General features: G+C 45.5%; 1 protein-coding gene across 3 annotated transcripts in view; it reads left to right on the forward strand.

Annotated features, from left to right (window-relative positions):
• Positions 1-8,040: 8,040 nt before the first annotated feature.
• The window catches only part of sh2d5 (SH2 domain containing 5), a 110,781-nt gene continuing 98,242 nt past the window's right edge, over positions 8,041-20,579 (forward strand). For 2 of the 3 annotated variants that reach the window (XM_038821753.1, XM_038821756.1), the window contains exons 1-3: positions 8,576-9,059; positions 13,996-14,076; positions 16,145-16,219. In XM_038821753.1, the coding sequence (XP_038677681.1) occupies positions 9,003-9,059; positions 13,996-14,076; positions 16,145-16,219 (213 nt within the window). In that variant the 5' untranslated portion in view covers positions 8,576-9,002. Of the gene's footprint in view, positions 8,299-8,575; positions 9,060-13,995; positions 14,077-16,144; positions 16,220-20,579 lie in introns of those variants that run through there. The other variant, XM_038821755.1, reaches the window with a different exon arrangement.

Genomic DNA, 20,579 nt, shown 5'->3' on the forward strand with positions numbered 1-20,579 from the left:
TAAATCTGGCGTTCTTGATTAATATGGGTATTTATTGATTAATAAGGTGACCAGGAGTTATGGGGAGAAGGCAGGAGAATGGGGATGATCGTATGGCGGAGCTGACTTGATGGGCGGAATGGCCTAATTCTGCTCCTATATCTTATGGTTTTATGGACTGGTCTGACTCGAGGGGAATCAATTGAGCTCGTGCTAAATGGTCTGAGCTGCAACGCAGCACTGATCCTTCACATGTTTTTCCGTTTACCTTGCTCTTGTTTTCATCCCACCTCCATAAGCACCTACCCTCCTGTAATTTTGCAAAACCTTCAGTCCATGCTGACTCCACCATTTCCCACCCCTTCCCCCCACTACACTGAAGCCCCTGCCCTGGGTTTCCCTTCCCTTCCCTTCGAGCTCTTTTGCCATTCACTGGCTTGTGCCCCAGCTTCCCTTCCCTTTCTTCAGTCCTTCACTGAAGCCCCTGCCCAGGCTTCCTTTCCCTCTCTTCAGCCCTTCAATGATGCCGGTGCCTTGACACCACAAGATAGCCAGGAGAAAACTGCTGTGCAGACTTGTCTGTGATCTCCTCCCCTCCCCACTGAAGTCGCGGAGTTGCTCCAGCTTGGGTGCACCATCGGAATTGTGTTCACCAGATGCACGCCTTTTGGATCCAGTTGTATGTTGCACCATTCTGACATCACCACCAAGGTATGATTCTAGTGTATAGGCACAATATTATGCAAATGTATAATGACGTTCCTCATGTTGGATGGCGGGAAACGCCGCCCGCAACTGTTGGAGGCGGGGGTGGATCACAGCCTGTGTTTACCATAACCACCCCCCCCCCCCCCCCCCCCCCCCCCACACCTGCCGAAGCCCATGACCAGGGATATCCTTTCCTTTCCACTCTTAAGCCCTTTAATTAAGCCCATATGTGGTTTGCCGCGCATTGCGGTTTACTTTGATGATACGTTAGTCACTGGGGCCACGGAACAAGAATATTTGCAGAATCTCGAGGTGGTGTTGAAGTGGTTTTCCAAATATGGGGTCAGCCTGCACCGTGCAAAGTGCGTGTTTCACGTAAAAGAAGTGGTGTATTTGGGATATCGGGTGGACAGAGATGGCCTGCACATGGTCGCCGACAAGATATATGCAATCAAAATGGCCTCCGCTCCACGAGAAGCCATGTAACTACTCTTTTCTTGGACTCATAAATATGTATGGCCGATTTATTCTGAATTTGGCTAGTGTCCTCTTTCCCTCTCCTCTTGCTCTCGAAGAAGTGTCAGCCTTGGGCTTGGGACAAGGCCAGGATACGGCATTTAAAAAGGTGGAACTGTGGCTGTCTTCAGGGATGTCGACAAATTTTGACTCTTTGAAACCGTTGTGCGCCACATGTAATGCTTCACTGTGTGGCACTGGGGCAGTTCTGTCCTATCAAATGGATGATGGCTGTGACCGTCAGATCCCTTTTGCCTCCTGGATGCTAGTTGCGGCAGAGAGAAGGTATGCCCAGATTGAAAAAGAAGGTCTGGCGGTTGTGTTCGGTGTAAAGAGATTTCATCAACACATCTATGGCCACCATTTCTGTATCGTCGCTGATCACAAACCATTGCTAGGCCTCTTCGTGAAGATAAGGTGATCCCACCGATAGCGTCTGTGAGGATTCAGTGCTGGGCTCTGTTATTAGCTGCTTACGAATATTCTTTCAAGGATCACCCAGGGATCCAGGTTGCACATGCCAATGCAAAGAACTGTCTTCCCCTGCAGATCGAGTCTGCGAACCCTGCTATGGCGGACAAAGTGATTGCTGTCCTGAATTTCATGGACTCCTTGCCCATCACTGCTTGTGCGTTCGTGACTGGACAAAACCAACCTCTACTTGCCAAGGTGCGTCATCTGGTGCTATACGGTGGGGCAGCATTGCCAGCTACCAGGGGAGTTGAAGGCTTTCTCCTCAAAATTGTCTGAGCTGACTGTGGAAGATGGCAACATCCTGGGGGACACCAGGGCTTTTGTCCTGGAGAAGGGACAGGCTGTCGTATTGAAGATCCTTCACAACGGACATTCCAGAGTATTCAAAATGAAGATGCTGGTGGAAAACTACGTCTGATGGCCAGGTTTGGAACATGGACTTTAAGATGTTGGCCCAGCAGTGCTCCATCTGCCAAGAGATCCAGGCGCTCCCCACGGCAGCACTCCTATACCTTTGGGAGTGGCCAGTGTGCCCTTGGGCCCTGGTACATGCTGATTCCGTCAGTCCCTTCTTGGGTTTGATGTTTCTCATCCTGGTGGATGGCCACTCAAAGTAGCTGGAGGTCCACAAGATGGTGCATCTCACTTCCCAGGCGACCATCGATCAATTGCGCATTTATTTTTCCACCAACCGACTCTCTGAGGTACTCTTAACCGATAACAGGGCCTCTTTCATGAGTGAGGAGTTTGCTGCTTTTGTGAAGAGCAATGGGATCCGCCACTTCAGCACCACACCCTACCATTCGGCATCGAATGGTTTGGCAGAGAGGCTATGCAAACGGTTCAACGGGAGCTCAAGAAACATGTCTGACTCAACGGACACAGTAGCTGGGGTAACGAGGCATGCAGTAACTGGGGTAGCCCGCTGAGATATTAATGGCCACAGGCTTCATACATGACTGAGTTTGGTTCTCCTGGACATCAGCTCAAAGGTGGACCGTAACCAAGATTTACAATGGCGTTGCCCAGTTTGGCGTCAATCTCTTTGCCGCTTCACACCTGACACCGCGGTGTTCGTTCATAACTTCAACAATGGTGCTCGCTAATTCTCTGGGACTGTCGTCCGTCAAACGGAGCCAGCCTCTTACCAAAATCGGGTCCGGGTGCAATTAATGAAACAGCACCCGAATTCACTCATAGAGGTTACTCCCTCATGAAATTCCTTGAAAGCCTGTCCTGCACCCTCTGGCTCCATTGCTGAACCAGCCTGCTGTGATGTGTCCAGTCCCTCACGACTCCAACATGCCTGTCGTTGTGTCTTCCAACTGCAAAATGGAGACACAGACCTTGAAGGTCTTGGATGTCGACACCGCTGTTGAGCCACCTCCTGATGATCATTCGACATGTCGTTCCTGCCGCAGACGGTGTTCACAAGTGAGGTATACGCTGACTGATCCGACACATCAGCTCCATGATGACTTGTCGGATCCGTGAAGCCCTTCCTTCTCTGCCTGCTCCTCCTTCTCTGCCTATGGGGTGAGAATGCTTATCTTCCCCATGCTCCTTGTAGAGTACGAGCTCCCTCACTTGGGGCGGAATATCTCAATTACCCAATGTATAAAAGGCCGTCCAGTAAGGCACCAACCAGAAAGAAATCTGGTGCTAACCATTGTGCCATCGTGCTGCCCTCTACCTTTGATCTCTAACAATCAACCCACCCAGGCTTACTGTCAGACAGACTTTGGAATAGGCCACATGACCCCCCTTCATTTACCCTAAATTTAAAGCTACAGTCCTAAAATATAATAATCTTATAAACCTCATAATTGTGACAAAGTTCACATCAGATTCAATAATTTACTGGGACGATGGCTCTTGTCTCTCCTCTCAGCTTTTGCTTTAACTGGCCCTCTGTCAGGGTAGAATTTTTGTATCTGCTAGTTTCCCTGCCTACCATCTTCGAGCTAATATTAGTGAGTGTCTTTGCACTTGTTTCCATGTAATATCATTGATACGTTCATTTTTTCAATTCCCAGCATCCCTTTTGGTTGCAAAAATCTTACTAATTAATTTTCAAAGCATCACAGCGCTCCCTTGAGGTAAAAGTACAGCATCTGGATCCAGGTCTGGCATCTTGCCTTTGTCAAAATTGCTTGGCTAGATCATGGTTTGTTTGTTGAGGCAGTTTTGCCTGTCACCTTTCAAGTTTAACAGCTGTTGTTTATAATGCCTGAGTCTGTGATTGCGCTGAAGTGGATCATTTCCAAATACTAAACTGATTATTTATTGCAATTTTAATCTATCGTAATTTACTGTTAATCTATCTTAATACTGTTAAAAAAAACTCTTCTTCAGCATTGTTACCGTTGGTTTACTCACAGATTGTTTTTTTAAAAATGTATATCAAGCATGTATGAAAAAAGGTTACAACAAAGAAACACCGAGGGCAACATACTTCCCAGCAATCAACTATACAGTCTATGCAAATTATTTCCCCTTTTTCACCCCCCCCGCCAAACAGCTCCTCAAACACAGTCACAAACATCCCACACCTTTTCTCAAACCCCTCTGCACAGCCCCTTAACTCATACTTTATCTTCTCTAATCGCAGGAAATCGTATAGGTCACCCAACCAAGCCGCTACCCCCGGTGGCGATGCCAACCGCCACTCCAGCAAATTTTCCCACTGTACAATCAGAGAGGCGAAGGCCGTGACATCGGCCTTCCTCCTCTCTATGAGCTCCAGCTTCTCTGAAACCCCAAATATCGCCACCAAAGGGTCCGGGTCCAGCTCCTCCTCCACTATCCTGGCTGAGACCACAAACACGCCCGCCCAGAATCTTCCCAATTTTTCACAACCCCAAAACACACTCATCTGCTACTCCCTGGAAGAACCCACTCATTCTCGCCCAAATCATATGCACCCTGTGCACCACCTTAAACTGTATCAGGCTCATCCTTGCATAAGAGGAGGTCCCATTTACCCTACGCAATGTTTCACTCCATACTCCCCAATTGATCTTCCCTCCCAACTCGCCTTCCCATTTCTCCTTGATCTTCGCCACCCTGTCGCCTCCCTGCTGCCCCAGCCACTTGCATATATCCCCAATTCTTCCCTCCCCTTCCATATCCGAAAGCAGCAGTTGCTCCAGCAGGGTGTATCCGGGCAACCTAGGGAACCCTCTCCAGACTTTTGCGCAAAGTCCCTAACTTGCAGCTACCTCAACTCACTTCCCCACGACAGCTCTCCCGAGGCTCCCCCAGACTGAGGGATCCTTCCTCCAAGTACAGATCCCTCACCTTGACCAGCTCACCACAAAGAAATCAATTGTGGAGTATACCTTGTACATGTGCGAGAAGAAGGAGTACTCCCTCTCTCCCAGGTTCCTCAGCCAGTGAGACAGCACAATAGCACAGTGGGTAGCACTGTTGCTTCACAGCTCCAGGGTCCCAGGTTCGATTCCCGATTTGGATCACTGTCTGCGTGGAGTCTGCACATTCTCCACATGTCTGCGTGGGTTTCCTCCGGGTGCTCCGGTTTCCTCCCACAAGTACCGAAAGACGTGCTGTTAGGTGAATTGGACATTCTTAATTCTCCCTCTGTGTACCTGAACAGGCACCGGAATGTGGTGACTAGGGGCTTTTCACAGTAACTTCATTGCAGTGTTAATGTAGGCCTACTTTTGACAATAAAGATTATTCCCATCCTTTCCATAAACCTTCCCAGCTCCTTCGCCTTTCTCGACCTTCCCTTTGACTTGAGGCTCGACCTAATCGCCCTCGACTTCAGTATGCATTTAAAATCCCCTCTCATGATCAACTGATGCGTGTCCAGGTCTGGAATTGCTTCCAGCAACCCCTTCACAAACCCCACATTGCCCCAATTCGGTGCATAAACATTCGCTAGCACCACCGCTGTCCCCTCCAACACTCCGCTCACTATCACGTACCCCTCCCTTGATCCCGCACTTTCTTGGCCCCTACAAACCCTGCCTTTTTACTCAACAGGATGCCATCCCCTGCGGATTTGAATCAAAGCCCGAGTGAAATACCTGACCCACCCATCCCTTTCTCAACCTAACCTGATCCTTCATTCGGAGATGCGTCTCCTGTAGAAAGACCATCAATTGCCCCCTTCCAAATTTATTACCCCTTATCGAACAATCACAACAACAGAATCACCCCATCTGAGAAGAACCCCCCCCCCACCCTCACCCTATCAGCATCTTCCGAACTCCGCTGTTCCAACTTCTCCGTCTCCCATCAACGTTCAGTTCTCCCCCAGTTTCTGGTCTCTAATAAAGTAATTGGCCTCCACTGGGGTTTCAAATAGTACTCCCAGCCCTCAAACGTCACCCACAGTTTCGCCGGGTACAGAACCCCAAGCTTGATCTGCCTTTGGTAAAGAACCGCTTTGGCCCTGTTGAACCCGGTACGCCTTTTCAACAGCTCCGCTCCAATGTCCTGGTATATCTTGACCCTGTTCCCCTTCCATTCGCAGTTCTACTTCTCCTTGACCCACCGCAAGATCTTCTCTTTCTCCACAAACATGTGGAGCCTCAAAATCACTGCCCGCGGCCACTCCCTGGCTCTCGGCTTCTGCCTTAGGGACTGGTGCACTCTATCCACCTCTAGGGCCTTGTCTAGCACCCCCTCTTCCACCAGCCCGCCAGCATCCTCGAGATGTACCGCGTAGCACTTGTGCCTCCCAAACTATCAAGTAAGCCAACGATAGGCAGGTTCTGCCTTCTAGATCTATTCTTCTGCTCCTCTACATTTGCCCATAGTGACTTGCAAAGTCCCCCAGAACCCCCCCTCCGCCTCCAATGCTACCACCTGATCACTGTGATCAGACATCACCGTCTCCATCTTCCGTATCTGCTACCCCTGTGTCTCCAAGCATTTCCCAATTCTCTCCATCGAGCCTTTCAAGGGTGCTACTGCTCCTTTGATGCCCTTTGATCAATCTTCCTGCATCGCCTTTCATTGCTGGCAGAACTCCTCTCTGATGAACGCCATCAACTGCTCCACCTGGGGTTTTCCAGCTTGCGACAACCCTTCCCCCTCCGCCATCTTTCCAATTGCTGCTGCGCCACAGGTCTCTTCCAACTCCTTGGCCAGGTTTTTAACATTCTTCTGCCAGGCCTGATAACCAGCCGACATGCCACTCCCGAGGGGGGGGGCCTTCAGCTATACTTTCCTGTCAGAATTCCCCTGGTTTGGGGCAGCACAGTGGCACAGTGGGTTAGCCCTGCTGCCTCACAACGCCGAGGTTCCAGGTTCGATCCCAGCTCTGGGTCACTGTCTGTGTGGAGTTTGCACATTTTCCCCGTGTTTGTGTGGGTTTCGCCCCCACAACCCAAAGATGTGCAGGATAGGCGAATTGGCCACACTAAATTGCCCCTTAATTGGAAAAAGATTGATGAAGAAAAAAAAATTCCCAGGTTTTTGGTAAGAACTCAAATCAACGCCTTGGGGCCAGAGCTGCCCTCATTCCATGGCTACCACCAGAAGTCGGAACTGTCCTGAATCTAACCCATATAGCACAATAGTATGCCACACAATACAATGGAAGATATCCTTAGTGTGAAGATGGGACTTTGTTTCCATTAGGACTATGCAGTGGTCACTTCTACCAATATTGTGTTGGACAGATGCATCTGTGACAGGTAGATTGGTACAGGCAAGTTCAAATGGGCTTTTCCATCTTGTTGGTTATACGACTACGTGCCACAGACCCGGTCTGGCAGATATGTCCTGGTAAGTAGCGTGCTCTTATGATGGACATTGAAAGCCCACCCGGAGTATATTCTATGTTCTTACGACTCTCAGTGCTTCTTCCAGATGGTATGCGATGGAATAGTACTGATTCATCAGCTGGCGGAGGGTAGTAGGTGGTAATCAGCAGGAGGTTTTCCTGCCTATGTTTAACCTGATGCCATAAGACTTCATGGGGGTCAGCAATCAATATTGAAGATTCCCAGGGACATTCCCACCCAACAGTATGTCTTGTCACCACCAGGACATAGCAGTGATGGATGTGTCTGAGACATTGGCGGTAAGATGTGAAGTATAATGTTTAGAAGACCTATTCTCAGAAATTATTTATTTTTTTACTTACAATTGTTTGGTTCCTGGGGAAGAAAAGAACTCAATTGGTCTGATCCAACCTGAAGATTCCCAGGGCCACACTTTTTGATTCAGGTCAATACATTTTAATTACAGATCACCCATGATTTAATTGAATGATAGGACAGATTCAAGGGGCTTAATGACCTGATCATTTGGCGGTCCTAAAACATATAGGTCATCCAAACCATATTTACTCCACTAGTAGAGATTTTGACTTACAGGGAAATCAAGGTTCTGGACACTACAAAAGTTGAAGGAGAGTTGAAATAAATGGGAGATGGGGTGATTATGTGATGTAAAGTCAGTTTCGAAAGAATGTCTTCTGTGAGGAAGGCAATTCAGCGAGAGGTTAAAAAAATACAATTGAGGCATTTGGAAAGAATGAGTGAGAAGAAAGTGCGAGGTGATTTAATTGGAGGAAGTGTGGGTTGAAGGCACAAGAGGACAGAAGTATATTACTTAAAAAAAGAGATACGGTCGTTTGCAATGGTGAGTTGGAGTAAAGAAGCAGCGTAGAACATTGTGAATGCAGAATGTAAGGTAACAAATATTAAAATAGTAAAAATCCTTCAATTGTTAAAATTGGAAGACTAAGTACTCAAATCATTCCTTTGAATGGAGCGGTGCCAATTATGCCTTTAAGAGAATTCTGGTAATATTAGCTTGTTGCTGACAGACATTCCACAGGGTGGGCGAATTGATACTTTTGTTTTTAGAATGTTTGGAGTAACAATTCTCGGCAACGGAATGATCAAGTATCTTAGAACAGAAAACGAAACTTTATGCACAATGTCAGGGGTTGAAGCCAGGATCCAGCAGCTGCGAAGGGAGACGCCTCCTTAGCACTTCCACACTCCCCCCTCCTCTCCACCTTTCGCTTGGATCTGCACGTTGGGAGCTGTGGGAATAACATTGGCACAACAGAGAGCCATTTCCGGCACGGTACACACGCCTCTGTGAGCACTGGTGTCAAGACACTTAAGAGGGAGAGGAGGACCAGGTGAGGCTTTGCCCGTGGAAACCAACCCGGTGCTGGCATCGGGCTGCCCGACCCCCGAAATCCTCTGGAGACCGGCGCTCATCCTCACACATCACCACCCATCCCCCGGAACCCAAACTTGCTCCAAGTTTAAGCCCGGGCTTTTCCGCACCATCACTGGACGGAGCGTCCCTTGGGCTCAGTGTCTGCCGCGATGGCCAAGAGCCGCTCTCCAGACAAAAAAACCAGAAGCCGGACCAAGTTCGTGGAGGTATGTACTGGCCAGTCACACCAGCGCCTACCTTAGCCTGAGCGGTGCACTTCAGCCGCTTTGTGTTGTTCCATGGTCGCGGTGCACCAGGCTAGTCAGCGCGGCAATGCAATAAGAAATATCGGCATGGATGTTTCACATTTCCCATGTTTAATCTGCTGTATTTTAACATGCAGGCAACAGCTACATTCGCTGCGAACTTGCAAAATGCATTAAAAAAAAACAGATCTCCTGCTTAATAATTGCGGCGGCGGCCGCCGGGGGGGGGGGGGGGGGGGGGTGCATATATTAGCCAAAGCAGGGAGCTGAGATTCCCCTCTTGCATTTGGGGTGGGGTTTGTGTGGATTTGTCAGTCTTTCTCTGGCGCATTATGTTTTATTTCTCCCCTTGATCGTTCCTTTAAGTCGCGATATGTCATGAATGTTTCATGTCTTACAACATTCACGTTACTCACATCCTGCGGCTGAAAGGGATAGGCATGAACAGTTTTCCAGCTCTGAGCATCCAAAAGAATGACGTGTCCGTCATGGAAAACTATCATGCTACCAAGAAAAATAGCGGATTGCTACTGGAAACTGTTCGGAAGGCTCTTTAAGACTAATCACATTTCCAGAGTCGAGTGCCCAGTTTGCTCTTGATGCCATGGGGACGGACACTACTCACTATTAGAGATGGGTTCTTAATCCGTTTTATTAGTTCCTCTCCCCATCACACCAAATGGATTAGAATTGGACATTGCTTAACCTTTGACTCCGTCTGGAATAAATAAAATCAGCATTTGCCAGCACAGGAGGCCATTCATCCCATTGCATTTAAATCTGCTAGCCCATAAAGAGCCTCTATTTACCCCCCCCACCGATATTTTCCTACAGTCCTTTAAATTTTAATTATTGAATATTTATGCACTCCTCTTTTTAAAGTTATTATGGAGTCTGACGGGACAATCCGTATTGGCTAAAATAATGATCTCTTTATCCTGTTGTTGGTCTTAAATTTATGCCCTCCAATTACCAATTTGTCAACTGTATTCTGAAATAACTTTTCAAAACCTTCCTCAATTTGAGCATCTCCATCAGATCTCCAGCTTCTCAAGGGTGTCCTTGTAAATAGTTGGCTGCATTGGTCAGAGATAAATAGGATGAAAATTAAGATGCAATTCTCTTCCTGATCCGTGATGTATTACATTCCTCCCCACCTTCAAATGCTTCTTCAAAAACAAACCAAACCACCTTTACCTTCAGTGACTTCTTTTAAGGTTCTCCAGTTCCTGCTCCACACAAAGATAAACCCTACACACAGGGAATTAGTGACAGCTCCAGTACCCCGCAATGGCTACAACACCAATTGTGTCTCTGCTTGTCTCCCCCCCCCCCCCCCCCCCCACACACACACCTTTCCTTTGTAGACCTATAATTTGTTTTCCCCTTCAGGGGAAGCTATGATTAAATCTGCCTCTTGCACTCTCTCAGGCAGTGCATTCCAAATCTTAACTATGCGCTGCATTTTTTAAAAAAAATGTCTTCCTGTCTCTGTTGGTCCCTTTGCAATAAGTGTTCTCTGGTTCTTGACTCTTCCACCAACAGAGTTTCTCTGTCTACACTCCCAATGATTTTCACCACCTCTATTAAATCTCTTCTTAGTCTTCTCTTCAATGATGTGGAGACAACGGCGTTGGACTGGGATGGGCACAGCAAGAAGTCCTACAACATCAGGTTTGTTTGGAATCACTAGCTTTTGGCGTGTGGCTCCTTCCTTCACCTGAGGAAGGAGCAGTGCTCCGACAGCTAATGATTCTAAAGAAACCTGTTGGACTTTAACCTGGTGTTGTAAGACTTCTTACTCTTCTCTTCAAGGTGAGGAACCCCAGCTTCTCCAATCTATCCATTTTCTTGCATCTTTCTCTGCTCTCGTCATCCTCCTCATTCCTGATGATTCTTCATTTGACCAAAATTAGAACGCTTCAAGCCTCGAGGTTTGCTACACCTAGGAGACCCCTGGTTAGTGCATTAATGCTCAATCCTTAGAGCAGATTTTCCCTATCCGTCAAGCTTAGGAAGAGCAGAATTTGAATCAGCTTTGTAGACAAGCCTGCAGTGAGGAAATAAACTGGGAAAGTCTTTGTAATCCACATCAAAGAGGCAGTATTCGATCCACAGACTTTGTCTTGGATACCCCTGTATTACAGCGACTAACCTTCCTTTCGGGATATGTTACTTGGGTTCAATTTCAGATCTGTGCTGATCTTGGCCAGAACACCAGGAGGTTTGGTAAAATTGATCTCAGTGCCCTTGGGCCTCAAAGGGCAAAGATCAGTCAGGATTTCTCTTCCTAATTAGAAGGTTGTGGCTTTTCGGACTGGAAGAAGGCTTCCAGTAGAGTTCCCAGAGGTTGGTGTTACGACCCCTTCTCTTTCTGAACCATATTAATGACATAAACTTTGGTGTACAGGACACAATTTCAAAATTTGTGGACACAGCTTGGGGAGTGTGGTAAACTCTGAGAAGGATAGTGTTAAACTTCAAAAGGACATGGACAGGTTGACAGAATGGACAGACAAATGGCAGATGAAATTTAATGCAGAGAATTATGTAGTAATTCATTTTGGCAGGAAGAGTGTAGAGAGGCAACATAAAATAAAGAGTGCAACTCTAAGGAGAGTGCAGGAGCAGTGGGATTTGGGGGTATATGCGTACATTGAATATGACAGGGCAGGTTGGCAGTGCAGTTATTAAGTGTTATGGGATCCTGGGCATTATAAGCAGTGGTGTAACATACAAGAGGAAGGAAGTTATGGTAAACTTATCGAAAGCATCGGCTTGGTCTCAATTGGAATATTGGGTCTAGTCCTGGACATCACTCTTTAGGAAGGATGTGAAGGTATTAGAGAAGATACGGAAAAGGTTCATGAGAATGGTTCCAGGAATGTGAGCTTAAGTTATGTGGATAGATTGGAGAAGCTGAGGTCGTTCCCCTTCCAGAGGAGAAGGTTGAGAGGATATTTGATACAGGTGCCCAAAATCATGAGGGGACATGAACAGTGTAGATAGATAGAGACTGTTCCCATTGGTGGAATGATCAAGAATGAGAAATCACAGATTTAAAGTAATTGGCAAAAGAAAGGGGCTGGTTTAGCACAGTGGGCTAAACAGCTGGCTTGTAATGCAGAACAAGGCCCGCAGTGCGGGTTCAATTCCCGTACCAGTCTCCCCGAACAGATGCCGGAATGTGGCGACTAGGGGCTTTTCACAATAACTTCATTTGAAGCCTACTTGTCACAATAAGCGATTTTCATTTTCATTTCATTTCATTTTTCAAGTAATGCCAAAATGAAAAAAAACCGTCCTGGAATGCACTGCCTGGGGGTGTGGTGGCAGCAGGTTCAGTCATAGCTTTCAAAAGGAAATGGTTCATTATCTGAAAAGGGAAAATTTGCAGGACGACGGGGATTAAATGAGTACTGGGGGAATTGCTCTTGCAGAGAACCAGTATGGACATAAGGGGCAGAATGGTCTCCTGTGCTGTAAACATCCCTTGATTCCATGTTAATTGTGGTGCTGTGACTTCAGTTGGGGAGTATGGACATAGGGTGAGAACAGGGCCAGACCTGATTGTGATAGCTTATGGCCAAACAACCTGCTGATAATCACTGAGCTCACCCACAAACAAATGGTAAGTTCAGCAAAGTGTGGAGATTGGGTGGTAGATGCATATCTGTACCCCAACGTGAGCCCATGTCTTCAGGAAGAAAGGAAATTAGTTCTTATATCATTATTTTTGTAGCTCACGAAGGAGTCTATGCCGAGTGGTTAGATGAAACAAAGTTTTATTACGATAAATTATTATTTACATCAACACGGAAGTTCCCTGCCGGGTCACTTCCCATTGGTACCCAAACTGGGTAACTTTATACAAGAGATAATTATACACGGTTTAGAGTTTCCCGCCCTCTTAACGGGGGAGCTGGTATTTGGTGAGGTTAACGGGGATTCTAATCATTGCCACCCGTAAGCCCTGTGCTGGTTATGACAACTAAATTTGACTTTTTCTCCTAGTCTCTTGTATCAGTATTTCAATGAACAGAAAAAATTACTGAGGGAAAAACATGACCTGTCTTTTATTTTTCCATATTGAAATGGACAATCAGATGAATGAAATTTGACTCAATGAAACTGAACAACAATTCAGTATTTTTAAGAATAATCTCTGCAGACTTTTTAAATCGGGGGGGGGGGGGGGGGAACGGACGGACCATAATTTGGCTACTTTATAAGGAAGATACGTTTGATCATGTTTTGTTTAAGTCCGGTAACTTGCAGTATGTTAATAATAAAAAGTGTTCACATTTCCAACCAACATTTTTCCTGATTTTGACATTTGATCTGAAGAAGAATAACTCAGATAGCCTCTATTTAATGATTCACATGCATGTAATCCATTGCTCAGCCATGAAACCCGAAACACCCTGCATCCATAGCTGAGGTGCATTTAGGTCAGTTGAGATGTTCCGACTTTTATGAAGGGGCATCTGGGGATATGTCAGTTTTATCCTAAGGGTAATATAATGATAAAGACATTTGGAGTACCAGTGCACTTGATTAATAGGATGTGGGATTGTGTCTGTGATTCCAAGATGGTGAACTCCTAATTTCAGTTGGCTTGCTGAACAGAGGTCAGAATAGCGATTTAACTGTTTCCCCTTAGAAGGGTGAATGAGCCATGCTTTTCCTCAATACTTTGGCTGAGCAATTGGTTACACAGCAAAATTATCAGACAACTGGGATTGTGCATCTGAGGAATTATGAGGCAAAACTGAATCTAATCTAAAAAATAATCACTAATCAGTGGATCCACTTAGGGTTTTGGTAACAAATGTTGAGTAGTATTTCAAGGCTATGTTGTGAAAGCTGTGATTTATCTGTGGAATTATTCCCACAGTATGTAGGTTCCTTTACAGTGGAGGATCAAGATCTTGATGAGAAGACATGGCGGATCCATCAACAGCTTCATATTCTGAAGGTAAATGTTGTACCTAAGATTCACCGCTTCGCAGAAGCGGGATTGTCTTAATACTCATTTGCTGACTCATTAACAGGTGGAAAATTACTAATAACTTAAACCATGGAAGTAGGATAAAGTTCAAACTAGGTAAGGGAAAAGTTAAAACTGATGCCAGGATGTTCTCCTGCCTCACAGTGCCAGGGACCTGGGTTCAATTTCATCCTTGGGTGACGATGTGGAGTTTGCACATTCGCCCCGTGTCTGCGTGACACGGATGCTCTGGTTTCCTCCCACAGTCCAAAGATGTGTGGGTTCGGTGGATTGGCCATGCTAAATTGGCCCTTAGTGTCCAAAAGGTTAGATGGGCTTAAGGGGATAGGACACGGGAGTGAGCTTAGGTAGGGTATTCTTTCAGAGGTTCGGTGCAAATGGCCTTTTTCTGCACCATAGGGATTCTATGATAAAGAGTGAATGACATCTATGGTACGGTTACAATGTTGCAGGGTTAAAAACTTCCAAAGTCATTTAATTAGCAGAATCTTGTGATTGGAGAGGGGCATAAGAGATGGTAGATCCTTTATGGATGGATGATCTTGAATTAATTGGTTAAATGGTCTTAAATAGTGAAATATGGAAAGCTAAGGGTGAAACCGCAGCTGGACTTATTCTGCTGCAATGAAGGGAGAGCTGCTGCTTCTTCGTTAGTTCTCTGCCTGAAAGCAGGTTCAAACCAAAGCGATGTAACCTCCACTACATGAGAGCAAGGAGACAGGTCCGAAATCCACCCCAGTCAGAAAAAGGATTGAACTTCATACTGTTGACCGAAATCTGATCCACACTGGCTGTCTAGCGAACTAAGCTAACTGCACCCGCCGTCCCCCGGCAAGGAGTCCCTTCGGCAACATGCACTTTTATATGCATGTTGTAGTCCATCGCATTGCTCACCAGGAATCTCTCCCACTCTTACCAACTGTCATCGGCATATGTTGGAAGCATTTAAAGGTTATTACTTGATCTGTTTGACCATGTTGTGAACAAACCGGAGGGAAAATATGGGAAACCTGAAATGAAGGGAAAACCGAAAACAACTAGCAAAAATGTAGATTCAATTGAAAAATGTACTGTTGTGAGCCAAATTTGACAACATCTGGAGCTGGCAGAAGTAGTTAAATGAAGATCTATAGAAACCTCCAAACAACATGTTTCAAAGCAGAATGAGACTTTGAAAGTGAAGGCAAAAATATTTCAAAATTGCATTTCTTTGACTTTTTTATATCTGATCAGCTTTTTTGGTGTGACTGGAATAAAATAGTTACCTTTGTTTCATTATTATACCATAAATATATCCTAACTTAAAAACTCTAGATGGACATTAAGTAAATGCCCAGAACTTGGTACGCAATATGAATAATAAATGTAACTTTTAATTAAAGACTATATGGAGACCAGTTCCAAATGCTGGAAGCCTTGAATTATCATATTAATTTCATCACGTGTTTAAGTTGCAACATTTTCTTTCTAATCTACAAAATGGAATGAGTTGGGTCAAACAGGTTTTCCCCGTCAACGATAGAATTGAATCAGAAAAGGTCATTTAAAATTTTTTTTGACCAGCTCAAGAAATGGCAGGAGGAAACAATAAACATTTACTTTATTTAAAATTATATTGAAAGGAAGTAACACATTAAAAAAAAAATGAAGTAATCATTTCCATGAATCTGGATTTTTCTATTCAGTTATGGTCTGTGGGTTTAATCACTGCAACGGAAACCATAGTTATGCTGCTGAAAAATATGCACATTTTGCCTCTTCTGTTTTGAATATCTGCTGATTTCATTGTGGCCAAGTTTCCCAGTAAAATGATTCCAGGTGCCATGCTTTCTTTACAAAATAGTGATCTCACGATCCAACAGGAATAACACTGATAATTTACTAATCTAGATAATGCAACTCAAAATGTTTGCTGTTGAAATTCTCCTTTATACTTCAAAGAATAATCAATCTATTTTTCAGTAGAATTTCAATCTATTTCAATTTTTCAAATTTTTGTGTTGTATCATCTGACATGCGCTTTATTTTCTCCTAGAACTTTCCTCGAAAAATGGCAGTAATACTGAAATTCTCATCACAAGGAATAAAGATGTATAATGAAAATAAAGAGGTATAGTGAATAGAACCATTTCTAATAGACTATGCCACTCATTCACCTAGTTCATGACTTGAAATTTTGAAGTTATAATGGCCACTGAAGTCAAATATAATGAATTACTACATTTCAGGAATAGTATTTGATATCTTACTCTGTTAATGACAGTCTTCATAACTTTGAACATTTATCTTCTTTCCTCTTCCTCAGTCCATTTCTCCACCCTTCCCTCAATTTTCTGGCCTTCTCTACTGAAAGCAGTAACTCATGTTGGGGTTTGGTTACAAGTGATCATCTTATAAACAGCAAGCTTTCCAAAGAAGTAAGGTCGATATGGTCAGCTGCAGACAATGAAAATGTCTGGCAGTGATGAATGTTGACATGTATTAGGGACTGGAGCTGAAGGTTTCAGCACATTCAAGCCATGGGACATGTACTACTAATTATTGACTCTGCCTCATTAGCTATGCCTTTCTATGACAGCACTGTACTTGTGATTTCAGGAATTACTTATGGCCTCTTGGTCCATGACCTCCTGATTCTCTTGTGTCGCATTTGAGGGTACCCAATGATGTGCTGCAGAATCCCTCTAGTAAGTTCCCACACGAGAGATTACCCAGCAATTGTCCTGAAGGACTATCTTCCACTGGACAATTGCGCTGGGCTGGAAACAATCCAACAGAAGCGATTTAAATTGCTCAATTGGGATGAGTCTGCCAGTTTGCTGATAGTTACCCTGAAAGAGTTAGAAGGGAAAAAAGCACTTTTAACTCCAGAGTAGCTATTTAAAAACACAGACTGGTCCTGCACAGAATAGCCCGCACATCCATACCCCCAGGAGACCTCGCACACCATCCCCACTCGCAACCCCTCAGTGGAACCCCACATCATCCCAACCAAGCACAGACCCCAACCTGACACCCCCTCCTCACCGGTGTGACTCCTCCGACCTCTTCTCTCCCCACCCCCATTGGACCCCCACCTCTCTCCTAGTCCAAACCAGCCCCCCTCCTGATCCGACCCCACCCCTCACGGCCTGATCCCCCTTCTCCCCCATTGTCTCCTGATTCCCAACCATCCTGCACATACCGCACCCCACCCCCTGCCCCATTCAATGCCAACCCACCACCGTTCCAAGTTGAACCCCCTCCTGGCCCGACACCTCTCTGCCGGATCTCCCTCACTTTCCAACTGCTGCCCCCCCAAAACCAGGTCTCCCCCTGATGTCTGAAACACCTCTTATTTTCTCCCTTTAAATTGTCACTTTAAACACCTCTGTTACACAGCTAGTGCTGTAAAAAGGGGGTATGACTTTCTTCTCTGTGTCCCAGTTACTCTCCGCTGATGCAGTCACATGGTCGCTTTTCACTGCTCCTGTCTCACCCAGCCTAAGGGAGAAAGGTTGGGTGAGACAGGGTCTATGGAATTTCAATGTGGGTAAGTCCATCCAGAGTGGCAATGTGTCGGAGATTGTCATTCCGAGGCAGTTACGGGCCACTATGACTTTATAGTTTGTCCCTCATTTCCACCTTCTTACTTCAGCTGTCACACGATTCATCTCTGAAAGCCAGCTCTGGCTCCCCTGCTTTCTTCTTCATTAAACTAATAATCACTCAACCAATCATTGTGGACCAAATCTTTGCTAATATTGTTAATGGTTCTTTTTGCGCTGGAGTCATTCCCTGCACCCCTCTTTACCTGTATGGTTTGCCTAATTTACATGTTGCCTCTCAATGATATATGTAGGTATGGGGTCAGTTTCCAAATGTATGTTGACAACATCCAACATTTGGCTTTATATCTCACCACCATCCTTGACTCCACTGACAATTTTATGTTGTCAGACAGTTTGACTGACATTGTTGTAAATTAATCCAAATTTTCAACAAATGAACACTTGAAAGAAAGATCCTGCTTCTAGCAAAGATTTTGTTACTTGCCCATGTCCATTCCTCTAGCTGGCTCTCACTGCATTCTCACCCTGTTTCCCTGAACAAAACTGCAAATCCATCATAGAATCCCGAGAGTGCAGAAGGAGGCCATTCGACCCATCGAATCTGCACAGGCCCTCTGAAAGTGCACCCTACCTAGGCTCAAACCCCCACCTCGTCCGCATAACCCAACTCGGGGCAATTTAACCTGGCCAATCCGTCTAATCTGCACATCTTTGGACTGTGGGAGGAAACTGGAGCACCGGAGGAAACCCACATAGACACGGGAAAAATGTGCAAACTCCACACTGACAGTCATCCAAGGTCGGAATCGAACCGGGGTCTCTGGCACTATGAGGCAGAAATGCTAACTATTGTGCTACCATGCCGCCCAAAGCTTTATCAAGTCAGCTTCAAATCTTCAAAACTTTTGCCTTTACAACATCATCTTGCTTTCATCCTTATCTTACCTCACACCCCGCTGAAACTGTGTTTTGTGAAATCTAAACTTTTCCAACATGCAGCCTCCTTAATTTCACTCAAAGCTCCAACTCATTGAAAACTCCACCATACCAACCTTGCCATCCCTCACCCTCACTGTCCTCAATTCGTGGAATTCCCCCAATGTGTTTAATTCCCATTTCTCATTCTCAGTTACAAATCACACTCCAAACCCATCAGCCTTTCAATTCTGGTGTGGTTCTAACACCATCAGTTTACTTGGCTTCAAGCACCTTAGCCCTTACTCTCCTTTTATCCCTCTTCCGTTCCACTTCTCACACTACCTTTAAAAGTGCTCTCAAAACCTATCTTTGTAATCATGCTTTCAATCATCTCTACTAATTCTTCTATTGCTGCCCAGTGTCGATTTTCCCATGAATCGCCTTAGGATGTTTACTTTTTTAATAATGGCACTGTTCTGCAAACAGTAATTTACTATTTTCCCCAACTGTTGCTTTTGGATTTGATAATCTTGATAAGAGATAGGTCATAAGATGAAACTTCATGTGTTACTGTTAACCTGTCTGGGTGATTGATTTAAAAACAAACCCTGGTTTCCTTGGTTGTGGAGTCATGCCAATGTTATTCATTTTGATAATCAAATTTAATTGCTCCAAGTTCAATGGACCAAGTCAACCTCAGCCAAATTGAACTGAATATCTGCAGAATTTGCCTTGTTTAATTTCTGCAATGATGTTGCACAAGTTAGATAAGCATTGAACTTGAATGAATGTCTTGTGTTGACTATAACAATTAAACTGATGATATGTTGATGCTTTTCTAGTCTTTTTTTTTTTTTTTAATTTTTTTATTGGAATTTTTTGCAGAAAATATAACAAAAAGTATAGCAAAAAGCAGTAATATGCAACTAACAGCCCCATAACACCCACAATTCCCCCCATACGGTAACATCACATGTATCACATTCCCCCCCCCCCCCCCCAACAAGAGAACTTAACCATAAATTAAAATTAGATAAATCAAATTTAACTAAAATAAGCTAACATAATCAACGCCCCCCCCCCCCCCCCCCCGGGTTGCTGCTGCTACTGTCCCAGTACCCTATCGTTGAGCCAGAAAGTCGAGGAAAGGTTGCCACCGTTTAAAGAACCCTTGCACCGATCCTCTCAGGGCGAATTTAACCTTCTCAAGCTTAATAAAGCCCGCCATGTCATTGATCCAGGTTTCCACGCTTGGGGGCCTCGCGTCCTTCCACTGTAGCAAAATCCTTCGCCGGGCTACTAGGGACGCAAAGGCCAGCACACCGGCCTCTTTCGCCTCCTGCACTCCCGGCTCTACCCCAACCCCAAAGATCGCGAGTCCCCATCCTGGCTTGACCCTGGATCCCACCACCCTTGACACCGTCCTCGCCACCCCCTTCCAGAACTCCTCCAATGCCGGGCATGCCCAGAACATATGGGCATGGTTCGCTGGACTCCCCGAGCACCTGGCACACCTATCTTCACCCCCAAAGAACCTATTCATCCTCGTCCCAGTCATGTGGGCCCTATGCAGCACCTTGAATTGGATGAGGCTAAGCCGCGCACACGAGGAGGAAGAATTTACCCTCTCCAGGGCATCAGCCCATGTCCCGTCTTCGATCTGTTCCCCCAGTTCCCCCTCCCACTTCGTTTTCAGCTCCTCTACTGACGCCTCTTCCTTCTCCTGCATAAGCTTGTAGATATCGGATATCTTCCCCTCCCCGACCCAGACCCCCGAGAGCACCCTGTCACTCACCCCCTTCGCGGGGAGCGCAGGGAATCCCTCCACCTGGCTTTTCTAGTCTTAACAACAGGATTGTAATTATGTGTAATTAACAAAACAGGTTAACTGTGAGTGGCAAAGGTTTTTCGGAATTACACGGTTTTCTTGGCATAACACGGTTGGATGCAGTAGAAATTGGGCGGGACGACATTGTGCTATCTCCATGCAGCCGATCGCTA

Source organism: Scyliorhinus canicula, chromosome 16 (genome assembly GCF_902713615.1).
Source record: "Scyliorhinus canicula chromosome 16, sScyCan1.1, whole genome shotgun sequence".
NCBI lineage: Eukaryota > Metazoa > Chordata > Chondrichthyes > Carcharhiniformes > Scyliorhinidae > Scyliorhinus > Scyliorhinus canicula.